The sequence below is a fragment of the Homarus americanus genome, unplaced genomic scaffold, assembly GCF_018991925.1.
Source record: "Homarus americanus isolate GMGI-L3 unplaced genomic scaffold, GMGI_Hamer_2.0 scaffold4060, whole genome shotgun sequence".
Taxonomy (NCBI): domain Eukaryota; kingdom Metazoa; phylum Arthropoda; class Malacostraca; order Decapoda; family Nephropidae; genus Homarus; species Homarus americanus.
The window spans coordinates 1,257,557-1,282,056 of NW_024746161.1; the positions used below are offsets into that span (position 1 = coordinate 1,257,557).

At 38.7% G+C, this 24,500-nt stretch overlaps 1 protein-coding gene across 1 annotated transcript; it reads left to right on the top strand.

Moving 5' to 3' along the window:
* Positions 1–1,459: 1,459 nt before the first annotated feature.
* LOC121878955 (translocator protein-like) lies at positions 1,460–19,730 on the top strand. Its single transcript, XM_042385407.1, has 4 exons — positions 1,460–1,648; positions 8,424–8,651; positions 13,777–14,015; positions 18,879–19,730. The coding sequence occupies exons 1-3, from the start codon at positions 1,460–1,462 to the stop codon at positions 13,969–13,971; spliced, it is 612 nt and encodes a 203-aa protein (XP_042241341.1). The 3' UTR covers positions 13,972–14,015; positions 18,879–19,730.
* The last annotated feature ends 4,770 nt before the right edge of the window (positions 19,731–24,500 follow it).

The window sequence follows — 24,500 nt, forward strand, 5'->3', positions numbered from 1 at the left end:
GCGTATATTCACTCGTGCCCAGGAACCTGTTCTGTTTTTTTCTTTCTACACAATGGCTTCCGCTCGACCCCCACCACCCCTGAGATACCCTGAACTACCTGGCCCAATTCGCCCCAAGCCCAAGAAGGTGCGACGCGCCTTAGCTATGAGGGAAAGTACAAGATCGTCCAGGAGTTAGAAAAAGGCACGAGACAGGTGGATCTGGCCAGACAATATGGAGTGAATGAATCGACGATCCGCATTATCAAGAAGGATGCCGGCAAAATCAATGAACACATGAACATTACCAAGTCTGTAGGTGCCTCGCTGGTCAAATATTGCCACTTTAAGACCGAGAGTTTGTTGGTAAGCTACATTATTCGTCAGTCAAGAAGGAACATGGCGGTCGACACTCGGGCACTGCAGGACTACGCCCAAGAACTCTACACAGCAGTGGCAAGAAAAATGGGGGTTGCGGAGCCCAAGCCCTTCAGTGCCTCTGCTGGGTGGCTGCAAGGTTTTAATCTACGCAACACGATCACAAATATTGAGATAGTCGGAGAAGAAGCAAGTGCCGACCGGGCTGCCACCAGGAATTTTCCCCAATTTTTACTGGAAATTATGGAGGAAGGACAGTACACCGACGACCAAGTGTTCAGTATGGATGAATCGGGTTGTACTGGAAGAAATTGCCATACAAGACCTTCGTAGTCAAGTCTGCTTGCAAGTGTCAGGGACGCAAAATGCAGAAGGAGCGCATCACCGTACTATTCACCACCAATGCTTCTGGCACTGCTAAGCTGAAGTTGTCTGTGATCCACAAAGCCCGCAAGCCGCATGCCTACAAGAATATGGACATGGGCAAGTTAAATGTCCACTGGCTAACCTCAGGGAAGGCGTGGATGTTCTCTGGTCTGTCCCTCTCCTGGTTTGACAACTGTCTCGTAAATGATATCAAGAAATTCTGCGTGGAAAATAATGTGCCATTCCTTCCCGCTAACACTACGTCGTTAATCCAGCCCATGGATCAGGAGTTGATTTGCAACGTGAAGGCTGCTTTCTCCTCCAAGAAGTTTACGCTCCTGAACGACTTCACCAACACCAAGGATGAACTGCAGAACCTAGAGAGTGGCACCGATAGTGAGAGTGAGGACGAGGAGCACGAACAAAATTTGGCAGACCATGAAGTCCAGGTCAAGCAGTTCTGGAAGCTGTTTAACGTGAAAAGGCTGTTGATTTCTTGGTGGAGACATGGGGGCAGCTATCTGCGGCAACAATTCAGCACGCCTAGCGGCATGATTTGGAGGGTATCCCGGGTGGGAGACAGAGGCAAGCAGTGGCTGGCGAGGCTCAGTCTGTTGCTGTGGCATTGGAGAATGCAAGAGAGGCTGCACAAAGTGTTAGAGCTGCAGTCTTCTCCGAGACCACCAACAACGACATCCTGGAGGTAATCAGTCAACCTGAGGTGACTGCGGACGAGATGTTGGAAGATGATGACATCAGTGAGCAGCGAGGTGTTACAGAACAACAAGAGCAGAAACTAACACATGCTGATGTGAAGGAGGACATCAAGTTAGCTGAGAGAATGAAGTTCATCCTTGCTAAAGACCCAGTCAATCACCTCTACAAAGTGTCTAATAACCTTCTGTTGCAATCCCTGGAGCCCTATGTTCAGCTGTATCACGACCACATCAATGCTAGCCGTCAACAAAACATCACCGAGCTCTTCACCCGCCAACCACCACAGCCAGCCCAAGTCAGTGATAGTGAGGATGTGGACTTCGAAGGGTTTGACGAGGAGGCCCTGCTAGCCTCTGTGGTGGATAGAGATACAGGTGAGGGCCAATAATCTGCCCTCTGCATCGGAACCAACCACCAATCCCTTGTGCCCAGCCATCTCTTCTACTAACGTAAGTGTTAAGAAACCTAATATTATTTATATTTCTCTTATATATTAATTGTGTGTGCATACCATCATAAAATTAAGATGTTATTTTTACTACAATGTACGTATTGTGCCGGCGATAGCCAAAAAAAGGGTAGTCTGGCGGTCGGCCCAGTCTCTATTTCAATTAATCCCATATGTTCTGTTATTTTATTTACGCGTTTCGCTTTATACGCTGACTTCCATGGGTTTAATTAACCGCGTAAAACCAAACTATACTGGTACTTGTAATCAATGGGGAAAATAGGATTAGGTTCTGGGGGCCAATAAAAGTGACTAAACTTGACATAAAATGGCACAGTCTAAAGTTAGCAGAATATAAATTGCATTGCTGGAATCCTTACAAGACACTGAATAATTTGAATGTAGACATTATATATTTTGCACAAGAGATATAAATTTTAGTCCTTCTGTACAAAAATTTATTAAATTATTACTAAAATTTGTATGTCTATTGCAAACTATAGCATGTTTATATTCAAATTAATCACTATCTTACAAGAATTCCAGCAATTTTAATTATATTCTCTTAAGCCAATTCATTGACATTTTATAAAAGAAAAACATAAACTCCTCCTATACGACAGATAAATAAATACCACTAGGTAACTGTTGTCTGCGCTCCGGTCCAGCTGTCATAATAAATCAACTCCTTTCCGATTTCCGGTAAGGGTGACTGTAGTTTTTGGCTTAAACTTTTTATCTTATAAAATGTCACAGTCTAAAATTAGCATAATATAAATTGTTGCAAGACAGCGAATAATTTGAATATAAACATCATTTATTTTGCATAAGATAATTTTTTTTAGTCTTTTCGAGTACATTTAAGTACAGTAAAGCCTCGAATAACGACGTTAATGTGTCCTCCAATATTGCAGTGTAAGGTGAATCGTCTTATCGCGAATCAATGATTACCATTAAAATAAAGCAATAATAATGAGATGCGTTCCCAAGTGTGACCTTTTCATATCTTTTGTGTTGATTTTACCCTCTTTTCCCCCAAAAACAAAACAATTAATGAAAATTGCAAATTAATTTCTTTAAATAATGTTTCTGAATGCACCTTATACAATATAAATGAAGAATAATATGGTCACACAAGAGGAGAAGGGACGCCATTGTTTTCGTTTGTGTTTACAGCCGGGAGTCCGAGACGATAGTTCTACACGAAAAAATGAAGAAAATAAGACCCTATTTGTAGCTGAAGTAAAATTAATGTAAAAAAAATAATACAGTAGTACCCTCATTTACGCGGTCAATTGAACCCACAGGGTACCGCGGAAAGCGAAAACCGCGTAAAGTGAACAACAGAACATGTGGGATTAATTCCAATAGAGACTGGCCCGACCCCTAAACTCCACTTTTTCCGACACTACCTATGTTGTAGTAAAAATAACATCTAAATTTTACGATGGTATGCTCACACAATTAATATTTAAGAGAAATACAGTCACCAGGTTTATGTCCATTCAAATAATGGTCTCACATCCCCTCTTCCCAGCTCACTAGCTCCTACCTCTCTGAGAAACGATTGGGTGAAAACACTAGATTTTAACGTTTAGTAATAAATAATACCTCAGACTAAAGTTAGGGTAATATAATTGACATTTCTGGATTCCTTGCAGGTCAGGGAATATTTTGAATGTAAACTTCATATATTTTACACAAAAGATAAAATATTTGCTTTGTGTAAACCAAATTATTACATTAGATCTAAAATTTGTATGTCTAATGCAAAATCCATGATGTTTATATTCAAAATGATCATCATATTGTAAGAATTCCAGCAATGTAAATTATATTCTGGTCAAGTAATTTGTATGAATTTTATGAGCTAAAACAAATATCTTCAGTTAATAAAAAAAAAAAATATTCTTCACGACACTATCTGTCAATCAAAGTACCCCACCTTGCCTCCCCCCCTCCTGACACTCACACCAGCTGGGTCGGTCGGTCCCAACCCTCCCCCCCACCCCCCACCTTCCCTCCCTACCAGAGAAATGTTGGGTGAAAAACTAGATTTTAACTTTTAGTAATAAATAATACCTCAGACTAAAGTTAGGATAATATAATTGACATTTCTGGATTCCTTGCAGGTCAAGGAATATTTTGAATGTAAACTTCATATATTTTGCACAAAAGATAAAATATTTGCTTTGTGTAAACCAAATTAGATCTAAAATTTGTATGTCTAATGCAAAATCCATAATGTTTATATTCAAAATGATCATCATATTGTAAGAATTCCAGCAATGTAAATTATATTCTGGCCGGGTAATTTGTATGAATTTTATGAGCTAAATAAAAAAAAATAAAAAATAAATTATATTTCACCGCGTATATGAGTAGATGCACCGCGGAAAGTGAAAGTCCGGTTGTGGCAAGGTACCGCGTAAATGAGAAATCGCGGAAAGTGAAACCGTGTAAAGCGGGGTAATACTGTATATATTTTTTAAGTACGGTAATGTTATTTAATGTTAATAAATGGAACAATAGAAGTAGCTAACCACTAATGGCAAAGAGAAAAAAAGAGAGATTGGTAACGCCAACATATACGTACATGCGCATTTAAGGATACCGCGTCATTTATCTTTTTAAGAATACTATGTACAAGATTCATTATTGTTTATTACTGAATATGTATTTGATTGAATTAATCCTTTTATATGTGAAATGAACAATACAATTCATAAATAATACGTAAAATATTAAAAGAGACAGCATTGTTGTCAGTGTTTACACCCATAATTGTCAGTTATCCACCTGAAACTGAAGAAAATAAGACTGGTTGTTGTTGAAGTAAAATTAATGTAAAAAATATGTACCTGTATGTTTTAATTAATGTTATTTACAGGAGTAATGTACAGTAGAAGTAACCACTGATATTAAAGAAAAAGTGAAACTGATAGTGGAACACCAGGGTACACATTAACACAGACACATAACAGAACACAAACTGGGGAAAGAATTCAAACCGAGCAGTGCCATTGTTGTTGTGGCTGCTACCAGCTGGAGAGCTGAGTCGCCAGCCAGTGGTCATATACCTACCACCAGAAACCACACAAAATAAATTTTATAATTTCGGTAAAAATATTTGTTGTGCGTCACAATTTTTCTTTTGAAAATCTTAATACATTAACCATAATTCAGATGCATAACTGAACACAAGCTTGGAAAAGAATTCTAACTGATCAGCACCATTGTTGTGGTGGTTGCTGGCAACTGGGGAGGTGAGCAGCCTTGTGGCTACCTCAGAGAATCCACACAAAATAATTTTACAATTTGGGTAAAAATTTGATTTAAATATTTTTGTTTTTTATTTAAAAAAATTACAAAATCCATAAGGGTGAATTTCTGTAGCCCAGGATTCCATAACATGGGGGATGCCTGTATTATAATGTTTTTAAAATAAATAATTTTAGCATACCCTGTATATTTTTATTTACTTACCTTCAAAGGTAGCGATGCTTAGCTTGATTGGATTGATGGAGGTGGGTGTTGGGAGAGGAGGATTAGTCAGAGGATGAAAAAGAAACAGGACTAGGTGGATTGTCCACTCCCACTCCTCTTCTAATTTTACATCTACAGTCAACCCTCACTTTACGCGGTCCCACATTCCGCGTTTCCAGTTTACGCGGTGCCCTGCCAGAACCCAGGATGCTCACATTCCGCGGTGGGTGTACCCCTTTACACGGTGAAGTATAATTTTTTTTAATTTAGCTCATAAAATTCATACAAATTATCCGGCCAGAATATAATTTACATTGCTGGAATTCTTACAATTTGATGATCATTTTGAATATAAACATCATAGATTTTGCATTAGACATACAAATTTTAGATATAATGTTTACTCTTGAGTAAATATGTTATCTTTTGTGCAAAATATATGATATTTATATACAAAATATTCCTGGTCTTACAAGGAATCCAGCAATGTCAATTATATTATCCTAACTTTAGTCTGATTTATTATTTATTACTAAAAAGGTAAACAGTCTGGTATTCCCACACATTTATCTAGTAGGGACGTTGGTGGGGGGTGGGAGGGAGGGACCGGCGACCGACCATCTGTTACCGTGTGAAGAATATTTTTTTTTTTTTATTAACTGAAGATTTTTATTTTAGCTCATAAAATTCATACAAATTACCCGGCCAGAATATAATTTACATTGCTGGAATTCTTACAATTTGGTGATCATTTTGAATATAAACATCATATATTTTGCATTAGACATAAAATTTTTAGATAAAATGTTTAATCTGAGTAAGTATGTTATCTTTTGTGCAAAATATATGACGTTTATATTCAAAATATTCCTGGTCTTACAAGGAATCCAGCAATGTCAATTATATTATCCTAACTTTAATCTGAGGTATTATTTAATACAAAATGTTAAAATCTAAATTTTTCACCCAACATCTCTTGAAGGGAGGATTGGTGGGGGGTGGGGGGGAGGGTTGGGACTGACCGCGCGGTTGGAAGAGGGGGGAGGCAAGGTGGGGTACTTTGATTGACAGATAGTGTCGTGAAGAATATTTTTTTTTTTTTATTAACTGAAGATATTTGTTTTAGCTCATAAAATTCATACAAATTACCCGGCCAGAATATAATTTACATTGCTGGAATTCTTACAATTTGGTGATCATTTTGAATATAAACATCATATATTTTGCATTAGACATAAAATTTTTAGATAAAATGTTTAATCTGAGTAAGTATGTTATCTTTTGTGAAAAATATATGACATTTATATTCAAAATATTCCTGGTCTTACAAGGAATCCAGCAATGTCAATTATATTATCCTAACTTTAGTTTGAGGTATTATTTATTACTATACCTGGTTTTCCCCCCAAAATTTCTCAGAGAGGGAAGAGCCGGCAGTGTAGTGTGAGAGGGGGAGGGAGTCGTGTCCATTATTTGAATGGACATTAACTTGGCGACTGTATTTCTCTATTTCTCTTAAGTATTAATTGTGTGCATGGACCATCATAAAATTAAGATGTTATTTTTACTACTACATAGTTATGTGTCGTCAAAAAGTGGAGTTTGGGGATCGGCCTGGACTCCATTTCAATTAATCCCATATGTTATGTTATTCACTTTACGCGTTTCTCGCTTTCCGCGGTACCCTCCGGGTTACATTAACCGCGTAAAGTGAGGGTTAACTGTATACTATAGCTAGTGTGCTTCCTTTTGAGCACCGCACCACCCTGTTTGGGTTGGACACTCAAGGCTACAAAAATTATAAAATAATTCACCACAACATGCACGACAAGAGACAACAAAGACAGGAAGTAAACACAACACAGCATTGGACTGGACGAAACAATGTGGGAGACTTTTTACGTGGATGGTCACAAAAAGTTGACCATGTAACTGCGAAACCCAAAACAATTTGCTTCTTAGATCAGCTGCCTTCCAGGTACACTCCCTTCTATGATATACTATACACTTGACAACATATGAGAAATGTTATTTTTCCACAGTCCTTGTTCTAAAATTAGAACAAGGACTGCGGAAAAAGAACACGAAAAATACCAGTATGTACATCCACGATTCTATGTTTACTAAAACATTCCTCCACTACAGTAGTATAATACACACACTGCCAGAAAACTTAGATTTTAGCTGCTTTTTTATGCTGTAAAAGGCTAATAACACTATATCACCTTATAGATCACTTAATAAAAACTACTGAAACTGGTATAAAACCTAAAAAAGATAACAAGAAAACACAGGACTGTTTACCTCTCGGCACACCAGACATGAGGGAGGCATCAGCTGAGTGTAGCTGACCTGGCGCTCAATGGATGGTAGCTAACAACGTCTGGCACGGTTTTCAAGGATGGAGAACTATACATAATCCTCCACAAATCCTCCCCTGGCTAAAATTCCTCTCCTGGGGTCCAAGTGGACCCAATTGAGAATCACTGTTGTAAATACTGTAAGTATTTTGTCTCAAGGAACCACTCGGGTGAGTGCGCACCAACAACAGTTGCTGCGGACCACCGGGCCGCTATCACGACCTACATTGCCTCAACACACCGACCCCAATGAACTTTAAGGACATTAAATAGCTTATAAATTTAAATAATTTCTTAAAATAATGTGTTTTCAATGTTTAGCAAATGTTTTTAAGGTAAGTAATTGTTAAAAAAAATTGATTGTCGTGTACAATGTCATGGTCCCAACTTGACCTATTTCCATTATTTCTTATGAGATTAATTCCCCGCTTTAAGTGGATTCGTTATCCGTGGCGTTTTTCTGGTTCCAATTAAGCGCAGATAACGAGAACTCCCTGCTATATCAGAATATTGATGTAGGCTGATAAGGGATTGTAGTTAATATATGTATTCTGTATCTCAAGCACATTTTTCACAAAGCAACTGCACACTTTAAATATGATTAATGTGTATATATTGGAAAGGATAAATATGTGTGTGTGTGTGTGTGTATGGAGTTATAGAAATGTTACCTTTTCTTTTAATTCCAGCAAATAGAAAAGCCTAGTTGGCGGCCACCAAACTGGGCTTTTGGCCCAGCATGGACATATTTGTACTCTACCATGGGTTATGCATCATACCGTGTGTGGTTGGAGTTATACAAGCCTAACCTCCTCGCACTGGCAGACCTACCTCTACCCCTCAAGTTATTTCTTTTACAAATTCTGCTGAATTGGTTGTGGACACCCATTTTCTTTGGCTTGAAGAAAGTTGCTATGGTGAGATTTTTTATGTTCTCCAACAAATATCCATACTAAATGATGATTTATTTGTTTCATTACTTACAGTACCTGTACAAGTTATATGGAATATTTACTATGGGTAAACATCATAGTAAGTTCCCTTATCATAGTCTGCCAGAATGGGTGATATGCACCGTCCAAATGGAAAGGCTGATGTAATTTTTATGTACCTGTATTCTCGATAATCGCTGATCTGGCTTATCACGGTATCCTCAATTGTGACCATGCATGCGCTTATCATTGATTGATCTGGGTTATCAGGGAATTATAATGGAACAGCGGTGGGTCCGTGAGACCAACAGCAGTAACAGCGACTGCCAAGAGATGACAGCCTGGCTCGTGATGCCAGCTTCCAGCAACAGCCGAAAGCATTTGTTTCCCAGCACTGTTTTGGTTGGTGTTTGAAGACGGTTTCCTGCTCCGTGCTTGTTTTTAGTGCAATTTTTGTAACTTTTACCTACCCTCCACCATGGCACCTGTGAGCAAGAAGATTGTTAGGGTTCCTGATCCAGCCAAGTAACGAAGACGTGTGTATTCTCTGGTTGAATGTTCCGATGTTCCCGACAAGAATAAGCGTGTACTTGGCAACACACCCATTGCATGTTACCATTTCCTTCCACTCCACCTCTCTAATCACTCCCACCTTTCTGCTTTCTCATTCCACATTTGAAAATTTATGTAACGTAATATGGAAAAATACGACATTGTTCATTTATGCTTGCACTCAATTTTGTGGGTAGACATCAGCTGTTCAGTTATTATCTGGCAGATGCTGCAGCCAATGTTACCAAACAAACCAATTGACGCATCATATCCTCACCATTTACCACAATCTCTCCTCCACCACCAGCTCAATGATCATCACCACTACCTCTATTATCACCACTTGAATCATAATTTCAGTGATGCAGAGATGGATTTGCTTTAGCCAGAGCAAATCAGTATGATATCCATGCCTTCCACCCATACCACCTCCCGCCCTCCCTCTCTCCCTGATGGGCGCACAAAAATTTATTTCCCTGTACTGCATATATTATCAATATGTTAACTAAATTTTAAAATGACTAATAATTTTAATATAAAAAATGCAAAAATATTAAAGAGCACAACTTTCTTGATATTTACTCCACTGGAAACGAATGTAAACATAGAACAGATTACTGAATTGGCAGACTAGCCCATCAGCTGATCAGCTGATGCTCGCAACAAAACGTGTTTGTCGTAAGGATTTCGTTAATCAAAGTTTTGTTCGTTAACCGAATTGAAGATCCTTATGGGAGGTAATTCGTTAACCGAAATTTTGTTAATCGAACCGTTCGTTAACCGAGGGACCACTGTATATATATATATATATATATATATATATATATATATATATATATATATATATATATATATATATATATATATATATATATATATATATACAGTATTACCCCGCTTAACGCGCTTTCACTTAACGCGTTTCGCATATACGCGGTGCCTTGCCAAAGCTGAACTTTCACTTAACGCGGATTTTTCCACAGCAACGCGGTGAGTGTCCGGCTCGAGAGCTATTTTTAGATTCGCACCACCCCCCACCCGCCACCCTGCCTGACTGCCTGTTTTAGCTCATAAAATTCATACAAATTACCCAGCCAGAATATAGTTTACATTGCTGGAATTCTTATAATTTGGTGATCATTTTGAATATAAACAACATATTTTTTGCATTAAACATACAATTTTTAGATAAAATGTTTAATCTGAGTAAGTATGTTATCTTTTGTCCAAAATATATGACATTTATATTCAAAATATTCCTGGTCTTACAAGGAATCCAGCAATGTCAATTATATTATCCTAACTTTAGTTTGAGGTATTATTTATTAAAATTTAGTGGTTATCCCACACATCTCCTTGGGACGGTTGGTGGGGGGTGGGGGGGAGGGAGGGACCAACCGACCGACCATCTGTTACCCGTGAAGAATTATTTTTTTTTAACTGAAGATATTTGTTTTAGCTCATAAAATTCATACAAATTACCCGGTCAGAATATAATTTACATTGCTGGAATTCTTATAATTTGGTGATCATTTTGAATATAAACAACATATTTTTTGCATTAAACATACAATTTTTAGATAAAATGTTTAATCTGAGTAAGTATGTTATCTTTTGTCCAAAATATATGACATTTATATTCAAAATATTCCTGGTCTTACAAGGAATCCAGCAATGTCAATTATATTATCCTAACTTTAATCTGAGGTATTATTTAATACTGAATGGAGGATTGGTGGGGGGTGGGGGGAGGGTTGGGACTGACCGCGCGGTTGGAAGAGGGGGGGAGGCAAGGTGGGGTACTTTGATTGACAGATAGTGTTGAAGAATATATTTTTTTTTTTATTAACTGTAGATATTTGTTTTAGCTCATAAAATTCATACAAATTATCCGGCCAGAATATAATTTACATTGCTGGAATTCTTATAATTTGGTGATCATTTTGAATATAAACAACATATTTTTTGCATTAAACATACAATTTTTAGATAAAATGTTTAATCTGAGTAAGTATGTTATCTTTTGTGAAAAATATATGACATTTATATTCAAAATATTCCTGGTCTTACAAGGAATCCAGCAATGTCAATTATATTTTCCTAACTTTAGTTTGAGGTTATCCCACACATCTCCTTGGGACGGTTGGTGGGGGGTGGGGGGGGGAGGGAGGGACCGACCGACCATCTGTTAGCTGGCTGTGTACTGTAGTGTGAGAGGGGGAGGGAGTTGAGTCCATTATTTGAATGGACATTAACTTGGCGACTGTATTTCTCTTAAGTATTAATTGTGTGCATGTACCATCATAAAATTAAGATGTTATTTTTACTACAACATAGTTATTTGTCGTCAAAAAGTGGAGTTTGGGGGTCGGGCTGGGTTCTATTGGAATTAATCCCATATGTTCTGTTATTCACTTAACGCGGTTTTCACTTAACGCGGGACCCTCTGGGTTCAATTGACCGCGTTAAGTGGGGTACCACTGTATATTAAATGCATCTTCCGAAAGCGTGAATTTGCTCCCATAGTTTAACAGTTAATACATGTATAATACTTCTGATAAACTTCTTACATGTTTATGTTTGAAATAATGAATGTATGTATCTTTATATAATTTAGCTAAATATCGTTCTCGTCAGAAATGGTCATCCCAACGATTATGAACAAACTCATTTAGAAATGCATCATTACTTCAAGACGAAATCGGACAGATTTGAAACCGCCAATCATCTGTAACTCTTGAGGAGGGGGCAGAGCATCTTTTCTCAGCTGGGGAAAAACCACACTATAGTAATATATCTTTTAGTGTACCTACACATTTTTGGGGGTGTATTTTGGTCTCTTAGGGGATACATCTTTGGGACTGTGGGACAAAACTAATTTTTCACATATGTTATGTGTTTCATTATGTACGGTTTTGCTTCTCATGGTACAGGTAGTTTTCTCGATCCTAACCCCAGCGATTATCGAGGATACATGTATTGTAAATAATTTCAGATTCTCTTTTTGGTGAAATATGGCTATGTTTAGGGCTATTATCATAAATCATCAAGTTTTAATTACAGAGTATTGGACATTTTTAGTTTTTTGTGTTAATCCAATGAAATGGGATGAATGACAACCAGTCCTGGGGTAAATCAGACCATTGTTATCATCGTTAATAAATTTTAAAATGGTAAAGTAAAAAACAAATTCTACACTATTGTATATGCTATACACTTTGTAACTTATGGCCATATTTAATCATATTTACACACAGCACTACTTGTTAAATACTAGAGTTACAATAATTTGAAATTAACAGTGAATCATGGCGATATATTCTTTTTTATTCATCTGTGTCCAGTTGTTGAGGCAAATGATTTGGTACATTCAAGGGGTCCCTGGGTTACAAACGGGTTCCATTCCTGAGGACGTTCTTAAGTCGGATTTCTTTGTAAGTTGGAACACATGTTATGTGCATACCATACTTACAGAACAATGTTTAAAGTCCCACTATGTCATCAAGGGCAGATCCAGGGGGGTCCAGACCCCCCCTTTTCACCAGAAAATTCCAATTCCTTTTCTTTAATGCTGTTGTACTGTATATTGTACTCAGGCTTTTTTGTATAGTAAAAATTATTTACTACTGACTTAACTCATAATGTCAAGTGTGCATGGCTTCAACTCAAAATGGCCTCAAAGTGCCATGATATTAGTCAGATTTGAAGAAAAAACAGCTGGGTGCGCTCGCTGCGCTCACCATGTTCCCCCATCCGCGACTTCTTGGACACCCCTCCCTCCCTCTTTTGATATTCCTGGATCTGCCCCTGATCATAGCCTAAGTCCTTATAAACATTTAAAATCACTTAATTTAAGACAAAGGTGGAAACAGAATGACAAAATACAGTAAATGAAAGTAAAAAATAAGTCATTAGGTAAATAACATACCGTACCTTAAATTTCAAGTTTAGCGCCGTTCGTAAGTCGGATGTTCGTAAGTTGGGCTTTCGTAAGTTGGACGTTCATAAGTCAGGGACCTCCTGTATTCATCTAAGCTGCATCCTGGATATCAACATTGTTCTGTTTGATTACAACAGCAACACTAACTCATAACGGTAGTTACCTTTTCATCTCATAGCTAAATTTCTCAATTCTAAATGAAAAGGAAAAGTGTGTTGTGTTTTAAGATAGAAAGATAATAAATCCACCATAGTCTTCTGTGACTATCCTTCTGCTTTGCCCTGGTCATAAAAAATGTAGCTGGTTCTAAACTTTATTTTCAGATTTCACCACTTGCTCCTCAGACTAACTGTTAAAGCCATATCAGACAGACAGAAATTTTGTTGCTCTAGATAATAACTGAACATTAGAATTGAACAACTCCAAATAGCCACAAAATGTAGGAGTTAAAAACTCGAGGCTTGAGGGCCTTAACTTGTGTAATTATTATATAAAAAAATTGAATGAATTTGGAAATCTTTTAGGTCTCTCACCTCAGTCCTTGCCCATAAAATGTGATTTCATGCTACTAATGCTGTACTGTACAGTATTTACTTTTCAATATATTTTCTGTTTCAGGCTGTGATTGAGATATGTCTTCTAGATGTTGCAGTAATAATGACCATGTTTGCATTTTTGGAGGTTGATAGCCTGGCAGGACTACTATTTCTACCATATCTAGCCTGGCTGACTTTTGCCACACTTCTCACAGTCTCTATTTGGAAGACAAATCCACAGTGGTGCTATGGACCCCTATCTTCAAAGGAAAAATAATTTTTATGACAAAGGGAGACCTTAGTCATGAATTAATTGATGTTGTAAGTCTTCCTGTATTTGCTGTTTAAATATTTATGTAACACAGTTGCATTTGATCTGTATTTTGGTAATACAGGTATGTAACAAACTATTTAATAATAATAAATAATAATGATAATAAACGGTTTATTAATAGAGTTGCAGCCGGTGGCTGAAAATATACAGACTTACATTTGATTTAGACATAATGATATAATATGCATTGAATACATTTACAGGGCTGTACAGTACATAAATCAGGAGTTGTTTATTATTTTAACAATAGATGGGATGGTGCTGTTCTTGTATCTATCGGTGCGGGCTCTTATGGGCTGAATTTTGTTGTAGTGGCAGACTGCGCGAGTTGGGTGGGGGCTGCAGGTGGCAGGAGGTGGCGATGACGAGGGTGGTGCAGTAATCCACTGCCAAACCTTTCCAGTGCTTGGTGGTGGAGGTCACTGAGGGATGGCATTTCCAGGGTGGCGAGAGCATTGGTGTAGCCGGAGTATTCTGCACCGAGCATGATTCTGCCGGCCCTTTTCTGTACCTTCTCTAGCTGACGTTGTTGGGTGGAGTTGAGAGAAGACGACCAGGCTGGTGACGCATACGTTAGTTTGGGGAGAATAAAGGCATTGTAGATGGTCCTCAGCTCTGGTGTGGGTGTCCCAAGTGACCTAAGTCGTCGTAGCATGTAGAGACGGTACGAGGCTTGGGATGTGAGGTGAACCTGTTTCCTGGATTTGGCAGATTTCTGATTATAAGCCTAGTACGTACAGTGAAACCTCGTTAAGGTGGATATAGCTGAAAAGATGAGTGTTACCATAATGGTTAATTATGGAAAGTGCAGTAAAAGAGAGAGAAAGTGTGTGTGTGTGTGCATGCATGCATGCGACGGTGTGTGTGGTTGTGGAGGTGTGCGTGCGTGCATGCGTGTGAGGGTGTGTGTGTGTATTTGTAGATGTGTGTGTGTGTGTGTGATGATAATAATAATAATAATAATAATAATAATTAATGGTTTATTGAGAGAGCATGGCAGCCAGAAGGCTGAAAATATACAGTTACATAATTGGGGAATGGATCACTTGATTGACAAATAATATACTGTACAAGTAACATAAGTGATACAAACTTGATATATAATAACAAGGTGGGGTGAAGGTCATACTACAGGACATTTCAACATAGAAACAGTACGAAAAGGTAAGATTGGCTGGGAGTGAACACGCTGGTTGACTACGAGATGTTGATAATTTTTACAATATTTGGGACGGGGCTGTTCTTATAGTAATCAGTATGTGGTCGTATAGGCTGGTTGCGATTGTGGTGTCGAACAGCAATTCACACACGAGGGATCTTGGATGGAAGCAGGATCCGGTGTTGAGGATGGTGTAGAAGTTTCTCACCAAATTTGCAGATGAGGTTGTGGTGATGATCAGAGAAAGCCGAGAGGGTCAGTGTATTCAGCGCATCTTCATGTGTGGAGTGAGAGGGGGAGAGAATAATCTTGCATGCCCTCTTCTCCACTTTTTCTAGATGTTTCTGTTGTGTGGCATTTAGGGAGGAAGACCAGGCAGGGAGGCATAGGTGAGCTTGGGAAGCATGAATATTGAGTAAGCACTGAGTAGCTCAGGCGCGGTAACTCCGAGGAACTTGAGTCAGCGGAGGAGATGGAGACGAAAACTGGAGGATTTGACACTTGTACTGATGTGTGTTTTCCAATTTAGTTTGTTATCTATAGTTATGCAGAGGAGCTTGGTGGAGTCCATAACCTGGAGTGTGTTGGGGCCCAAAGTAATGGAGGGAGGTGGGATGAGGTCAGAGGGGAGGTTGATGTGCATAACCATGGTCTTGGTATGGTTGATGGTGACATGGTTGTTGATGGCCCAATTATGGAGACTGTTCAATATACAGGTATTCTGGAAGGCGGTGTAGTTGTGAGCCGAGTTGTTCACACTGATCCCAATGGTGGAGTCATCAACATATTTCCAGCGAGCACAGGTGTCTCTGAGAGCATCATTGATAAGCATGAGGAAGTAGAGCTCTCCCATCTTGGTGTTTATATGATTGAAAAGTGGAGACAGCCTCTTGGAAGCATGCGGTTTGGCATCGGTCACTAAGGAAATCTGTAAGTCATGGTATAAGACTTCTCCAAAACCCGTGGTGATTAAATTGTGGTCAACTAGGTCAAATGCCTTGGTGAGGTCAATGAAGGCTACAACCACAGATGTCTTTCGTTTTTCCAGATGGCAGTATATTTAGTCAAGAAAGCTGACATGACAGTGAGTGGTGGAGGAAGTTTCATATTGCCAAATTGCTGGGAATCTATGGCACCTGCAATATCAACATAGGCCCAGTCAAAACTGAAACTTCGCAGATTAAGCTGGGTATTGGGACGATGGCAATGGGTCATAGCTCATTTAAAGAATGTGGGATCGTTGACTTGGGCACTGGTGACACATATGAGGCCTTCCAGTCAGCTGGGCATCTTGCTTGAATGAGGGAAGTATTGATGAGGAGCAGAAGGGTTTAGCTAGTTCTGGGGAGAACTCTTGTCGACTTTCATTGATAAGTCAATGGGGGTGGTGGAGCACTTTAACTTCATTTTGTCCAGACGTTTTGCTACTTAAAATGTTTCCACTAAGTCAGTGGGAAAGGGGGCTGGAATGTAAGCAGGGAGTCTGGTTACGAAATGGTTGTCTGATTGCCTAGCTGCGTCACCATTAGTGAGATAGCTAAGGAAGGGGAGGGGGGTGTGTCTTATTGTTTAGTCCAGAGTTGTTAAGCATACCATACCACTGACTGATGTTGATCTGTTTCAGGTGTTGCAGCTTGGTTGGGTAGTAAGACTTCTTTGCAGTGCATATTGCACGAATGACTTGGTTGCGAAGGCACCTGTAGTGGTTTTGGTCATTGAAATAGAAGGTGCTGTCTCTGATGTATAAGTCTTTTGATCTGAAGTGCAATGCAAGGCAAGTCAGCTGGATATAATCAGACGGACTTCTCAAGGAAGAAGTGGTGGTGTTGGTGTAATTTATTCATTTGGTGTCCACGTCATCAACACCAAGTACAGTACTTCAGTCCAGGGATGGTGAACTATCCACTACCTGAAGAGACACAATGCTGAGTCAGTAATTGGCCTGTAGGTCTTGATGTAGGGTCTCTGCATTTGGCTGGTAGTAGGGGCTGGAGACCAGAACACTGATAGGTGTGTGCTACACCCGATAGGAGGCTTTGGTTGAGGTGGTTGGTACTGGTCCTCTAAGTCAGTTGAGATAAGGTCAAGGGTATTTTGACCGTGTGTGGGGAAGTTCACAGCTTGTGATAGTAGCAGCTGGTCCTCAATATCAGTGGTGTCAATTTCATTATAATCCCTGCATAATACTAGCTTGGCACATGGGTACCTAACTCTGAGGTGGTAATGAGGTGATTGATAAGAATGCCTCTGGTGGGTGAGCAAGGTGGAAGGTATACTACACAATATATGATAGAGGCAGTGTGGTGACGGTGGGCACGTGGCACAACACGTAACCATAATGCTTCCACATCAGCTGGGACTAAAACATCTAGGCATGACGGACGTAGTTCATCTTGACAGAAGAGGGCAACTCCCCCTCCATGTCCCTGTGAATGAAGGTGATGAAAGAGTTGATATCCTTCAATGTGGCAAGTTTCAGGAACAATTTGCCACTCCTCACAGACGGCAGCAACTGACCGGACTTTTGTAGCCAGCTCGTAAAATTTGTTGGCTAGGGAAGTGATGTTGGAGAGCATAAGAAGGGAAGATTGTACCATATTCAGGGAACTTCAGTGTATGGGTACGGTCTGTCAGGAGTGTATTGGTACTGTTTGTCAGGAGTAGGTTTCTCTGGTTTTCTAGTGGAGGTGATAGTCCTTGTCTGCTGCTACAAGCATGGAATACTTTCAATGATTTTATTAGCACAATAACACTGCCATCAGGATATCCATTCCCTTGCTTTAAACTGTACAGGGTGTGCCTGGAGTCCATCAGTGGTGAACATCTGTGGATATCTGCTATTGTGGACGTATTGAAGTGTAGGTGCGTGGTGGCCTTTAACTCAATGGCAGCACTTTGAGGGCCACAGACAGAATTTCCATGGTGTAGTACACTGGTAGAAACCTGTCAATATTTGTTTAGTCGTAAACACTGTGGTAGTCCTTGTTTCTGGCACTTTGAAGGTCACCGGTAAATTGCCCACGGTTTGGTACTACACTGCTCACTGGCGATTTGCTGTGAATCACACCTGTTTTTGTTTTTCCTTAGATTACACTATTGAATCACTGATTTTTATATGTGTGTGTGTGTTTTCTTCTCTTTTCTGTCTCTCATGTATAGGATATATTCAGCACTGTATATTTATCTTAGGGTGTACTTTATACTGTTCTCCATTAGTGCTTGAATAATTTCTGCTCTTACTTGAACTAAAAGCCAATACAGTACCGTACTTCCTTTCTTGTACACCATATCTTACGTTTATTGTGGTCATACAAATCAGCCCAACAGTTTGCAGTGCCACAATAGATCATTTGTGTATGATCTGGTCAGAGTTAATAGGCTTATTTAATGTCTGACAGGTAATGTATTGGACTCATCAAATGTAAACAAAAATAAAAAAACCTTTGATGGTGAGTTTAGATCACTGTTTTGTCTCCTGTTATGTCAAAATTGATTGAGTTTTGCCATTTTTTATCCTTATTATAAACAGATTCAACTGAACACTTTATATGGATGTTTTGTAATTATATTCCTGGTTTCACACTCATTATTTATCCTTTCTCCCCTAATTGCATTTGTATTTTATTTGTGAAAACATGCTGTTCTGACTATTAATTTTCTTATTTCTCATTAATCTTCTTTCTCATTACAGGCTAAAATGAAAGAACAAGAAGAAGGAGAAAAGAAATACAAAGAAATGATGATCCCCCAGAGGGCTGACCTCACACCAACTGGACAGAGCATGAGAATTCTTTTTCGAAGAGTAAGGAAGGCCTGCTGGACTACCACCCCACAACCTCTTAACGGAAGCACGATGCTTATCACTGCTTGCTGGCCAAATATTTTATTAATAATATTGATGTTATTTTGAAGGGATATCCTTCCTTCCTTAGGCTTTAGTAAGCCCCTGTATATTACAGATTTTAATTTATATGTACAGTTGCCTCCATTTATAACGAGTACAGCTGCTGCCGTGTTTTGTGAAATTTGGCACCACTGTGTTTGTTTACGTCATTGGAAAGCGATCAGTATTGGCAGAGTTTCCCCCGCTATAGCAACCAGAATAAGAGTAGTAAATTAGCAGTCATCCTCTATCTTTAAATGCACGCATTTCCTGTATGGCTATAGTTAGACGCTTGTCTACACATCATAATCTGTACCTCTTGTATAGGGATGTTAATTGCTCCTATAAATGTAAAGTGTCGTGGTAAGGGCTAATCACCACTCCATCGTAATACCTGAGGACGTCGGGCGAGGCTAGGGCCAGCCTATTCTTTGGTCTACTGTGCTGTATCAACATGTAATGATAACATGCATAGACTACTTCATAGTTAAAAGGCTTGTTGGCAGTAATATGCTACTGTTAATTGTAAGGTTCACGTCATGTCTACTGATGAGAGCTGTTACTATGTGTGTTAAATGTCAGTTTATTATAACCAACATTCATGACTAAGCATACTATCTTAGAATGAGTTGGTAAAAGTCCATGCAATGCATTACTGCCCCCACTGGACACCCTCACACTGACTCACCACCACCACGCCACCTAAATATTTCTGTAGCAGTGGAGACTTACACAGTCTATCAGTGGTGTTTTAATGTTAGACCACAGATGCGCATAGTGTATCGATGGCAGCATAAACGCGGATAGTGCTAGACATTTCTTATGACTGTAGTGTCAGTCGCGTTCTGTCGTGGTAGCGGTGGCAGTGGCTCTCGCTCACTGGGCGTAACTGAAGCACCTGTTCAAAGTATTGAATCATACCTGAGATTAATCTATTTCTATCTCTATTTTCTCTCGGCTACAGAACATGCATTATAATGGAGGATATCCTACCAAATGTGAGTGTTGGTGCACTTGTCCCTACCCTGCCCCCAAACCCCTCCCCCTTATGTAGTATCACGTCGCCACTCGTCACCGTCCAGTAGACATGAAATTAGCGCCTATGATATTATACATTGTATTCTTTGTTACACTATAGCCATACTGGAAATGCGTGCGTTTAAAGATAGAGGATGACTGTTAATTTACTACCCTTATTCTGGTTGCTATAGCGGGGAAAACTCTGCCAATACTGATCTCTTTCCAATGACATACCGTATTTTTCGGCTTAAAAGACGCACTTTTTATGACAAAAATATACCTCGAAAATTACCATGCGTCTTCCAGGACACTAGCCGATGAGTTGTAGCAGAGGTTTTTGAAATCAGCCCCTTACAAAGACTGTTACCTCATTACAGTACTTAACTATTACAAGTATTCTCTATACAGTACTATAAAACTGTTGATTTAACTAATATTGTTGATATATTGCAAAAAAATAAATAAACCCTTGCTGCTGTGTGGTTTGTTTACTAATGGCACTGGTGCGGCAGCGCCATCTATTGAGGAATTGCTAAAGGTTGTCTGCTGGTCTCAAATGCAGGAATGTTTGTTTCTTTATATGTAGGCTCTCATATTTGGACACCTATTTACAGTAGGCTCTCATATTTGGATACCCATTTAGACTGTAAAAACCCCACAAAATTAAAATCTTCCAAATTTAAATACAACTTCGTCATCCAAGTAAAAACACACACACAACAACATAGGCTGTCATTATGTTTTCAACTTTATTACCACTGGTGGGTAGAATTTTTTTTAATTCCGAAACATTAATTAAAATAAATATGAACAGTAAATAAGTGTTGCTTTCATATTTTTATGTAGAGTAATGATGATATGTTTACACATGTGCTCACTTACATACGTGATTCACTTTTTTTTTTTACCTTTAATTGTTAGCTACTTCCATTGCTCCATTTATTAGCATTAAATAACATTACTTAAAACAACCATACTAATTTTACTACAGCTACAACTAGGGTCTTATTTTCTTCAATTTTATATGTAGAACCAATCAGTCACTGGTTTTGTAAACAACAAAAACAATGACGTCTTGTCTCCTCATGTGTTTTAATATTCTTCGTATTATTAATGAATTGTTTTGTTCAATTTGCACACATAAACAATAATTCAATCAAAAAGAAATTCAGAAACATTAATTAAAACATATATGAACAGTAAATAATTGTTGCTTTCATATTCTTATGTAGAGTAATGACGATATGTTTACACATGTGCTCACTTACATACGCGATCTCACTTTTTTTTTACAGTAGGAGTCCAAAAATCCGGACTGCTTGGGGATTGGGTTGGTCCGGATTTTCGGATTTTCCGGATTCTCAGGCAGTACTTTTAAAATTCAAATTTAAGGAGGAATAAAGAAGAGATGAACAGGTACATTTTGATAGTTTATTCATTAGCAAATATAGCATGCTTCATTTATCAAAACGAGCAGTTTTAAAGAAAAAGCTGTGAATTCTAGAATTTTATTCTTTGCCTTTTTCATATCATAAATTGTAGACTTTCCAATGTCGTATGTTTCCATTAGAACAGTATTGTTCACACCATGTTCTAGTTTCTTAATTACTTAAGTTTGTCTCATTTTCAACGTGTTCTTCTTTCTCTTCACACAATGAAGTTTATCTACTTTAGGAGCCATTATTATGGGTTTGTACAGTACTCTGTAAATGGAAAGAGGACTCAAAATTACATACGTCGTCACAGTTTGATTGCTCGTTTTAAAGTGGCGACCACATGGTCGCTTGTTTTCGCTGTGCAGTTATGGCGCTCACGCATGCGCACATACACAAAAGCCAGCTAAATTTATAAAAAAAAAGTTCGAGTTTTCGAAAAGTCCGGATTCTCGGGTGGTCCGGATTTTTGGACTTTTGCTGTACCACTGTACTCTTAATTGTTAGCTACTGCCATTGTTCCATTTATTAACATTAAATAACATTACTTAAAACAACCATATTAATTTTTCTACATTAATTTTAATACAGCTACAATGGAGGACTTATTTTCTAAAGTTTTATAATTATGTAGAACCAATCAGTCACTGGTTTTGCAAAAAACGAGTTGTTTTTTTACTTTTATTTTGTTTTTAAATAAAGATTTTTTGTTTTATATAGACATTGATATATTGTACATGTTTACATTTGCTTACCTCTACTGTTGGAAAATATTTCCCGTCTTTGTCATACGGACAAAAACAAGAGAAAGAATGTAAACACTACAGCCCCTAAGATGTGGAGGTGACCAGGTGTATAAAATGAGTGCTGTATTAAAGATTTCACCTTCTTACCGGTATACAGATTTTTTTTTTTAAATTGATGAAAATGACGACTGATAAGCAGTTCTAAGTGATGATATTCAAAGAGGTGTGTGTACTTGTGCCAAAAGGGCTGTAAATCAAGCAACGGTCTCACTGGTGTAGGTAGTAGGCTGCTAATGTACCAAACAAGGAGGTACTACCGTCTGGGAAGATATTGGCAGCATAATGTATTGTCTAATGGTAGACCCTGCTGCTATGTGACCAAGTCCCAGGTTGATGATCTGACTTTCTGCAGGGTCTCAATTGTTTCTCGTACTTTGACAACACAACATACATACAGATATATTGTTTTCACTCTTGATATTTTTTTTTTCATTTTTGTATTTCTTTATTATTATTATTATTATTATTATTATTATTATTATTATTATTATTATTATTATTATTATTATTATTATTACATTTTCACCCCCTAGACCCTAATGTGGGTCAGTGACCTGTGCCCAGGTGGGCTAAAACCCGTAATTTTTTTTTTTTTTTTAGAATTTCATTTCCAAAATCAGGGTGCTTCTTCTACGATGCCGCGTCTTCCAAAGGTAAATAAACACAGTGGTGCCAAATTTCACAAAGTACGCCAGCAACTGTACTTGTTATAAATGGAGGCAACTGTACTTACCAGATGCTTCTGGTAACAATGTACAGGGGTACCTAGAGACAGCACTAGGATCCTGTTTCCTATAAAATGGGATAAACTGTTTAAATAGAAATTGAGTAAAAAGGGCAGTTGATTGAAAAAATATACTGTACTCATATCATATTATATGCTAGTGATAATCAACTCCTACTAATTGAATTTTCCTGCTTTTTAAAGCAAAAGTATGAAGAAATTCCTTCATGTTCAATTTCTGTGTTAAGTCTACCAAAATGCAAGCAAGGCCAGGTCACCTTTCTATGATGAGTCACGTGATAGAGTTGAGACTGATTGTTCACATACTGCAATGCTTGCACCAAATGTCAAGGCAGCTGCATAAAGTGAAAGAGGATGCACCTGGGACGTACCAACGGTAAGGAGGCTTATCATATGTCCCAACGGGACGAAGAGACTGCATTGAATGAGACGGAATGTGAAAAGGACCTAGGTATGTACGTTGACAATGAACTGAAGTTCTCGGGCCATTGCGAGAAGAAGATAAACCAGGCAACTAAGATATTAGGTCTTATAAGAAGGTCGTTCAGATATCTAGATGATCCGTCCCTCGTAACGATCTTCAAGAGTGAAGTGTTTACTCGCCTGGAGTACTGTCATCCCGTCTGGTCCCCGAGATATGCTAGGGACTGTCAGCTGATTAACAATGTCCAAAGGAGGGCCACTAGATTGGTGTCTGCACTGTGGCTCCTCAGCTACCCAAAGAGATTGGAGTGCCTGAACCTGCTTAGCTTGTATTACAGACGGGCAAGGGGAGATCTGACTGAGGTGTACAAGCATCTCAGAGGGCACTACTCAGTCGAATGTCCTTTCCTGGAGCTGGCGGACACTCGCCCCACAAGGGGACACGGCTACAGGTTAAAAAAGCAACAAGTCCGGATAACCGTGAGGGGTAACTTTTTTGGAGTGAGAGTTGTGAACTCTTGGAACAATCTGCCAGAGAGTGTGGTGATAGCACCGAGTGTTAGCTCTTTCAACACCAGACTTGACCAACACTGGAGCAAGTTCAGATACATTCAGGAGCCAATGCATGCCCAGTACTTGCCAACAGTGTGTATCAGACGTAACCGATCTCCCAAGCGGCTAATAAGCTGATCAGTGGTGAATAGGATAAAAGTAAAAAGCTTGTAGAGGTGAGTGATTCCATTTTGGAAGGGATACAATACCTTAGAAATAACATCAAGGTTCTTGTGAAGTGTGCAATAAAATTCTTTCTCAATAAGTCACTTAGCAACATGACATTCACTTACCGGAAGAGACAACTCAGTGTCGACACCAATGATTTTAGCTAATAGGGTAAGATATTATGGAAGTAAGAAACAATCCTTGGATTCTGGCCAAAGAAAAGAAATTACTACAAGCACTGCACTACTATGCTCACCAAACTCAGCATTCAGTTCACCAAGGC

Bases quoted from the DNA above. Each gene is read 5' to 3' on its own strand.
- LOC121878955 (XM_042385407.1), top strand. From the start codon at position 1,460: ATGTTGGAAGATGATGACATCAGTGAGCAGCGAGGTGTTACAGAACAA. The intron at 1,649-8,423 runs GTTCAGCTGTAT...TTTTAATTCCAG, and splicing joins TGCAATCCCTGGAGCCCTAT to CAAATAGAAAAGCCTAGTTG. The intron at 8,652-13,776 runs GTGAGATTTTTT...TTTCTGTTTCAG, and splicing joins GCTTGAAGAAAGTTGCTATG to GCTGTGATTGAGATATGTCT.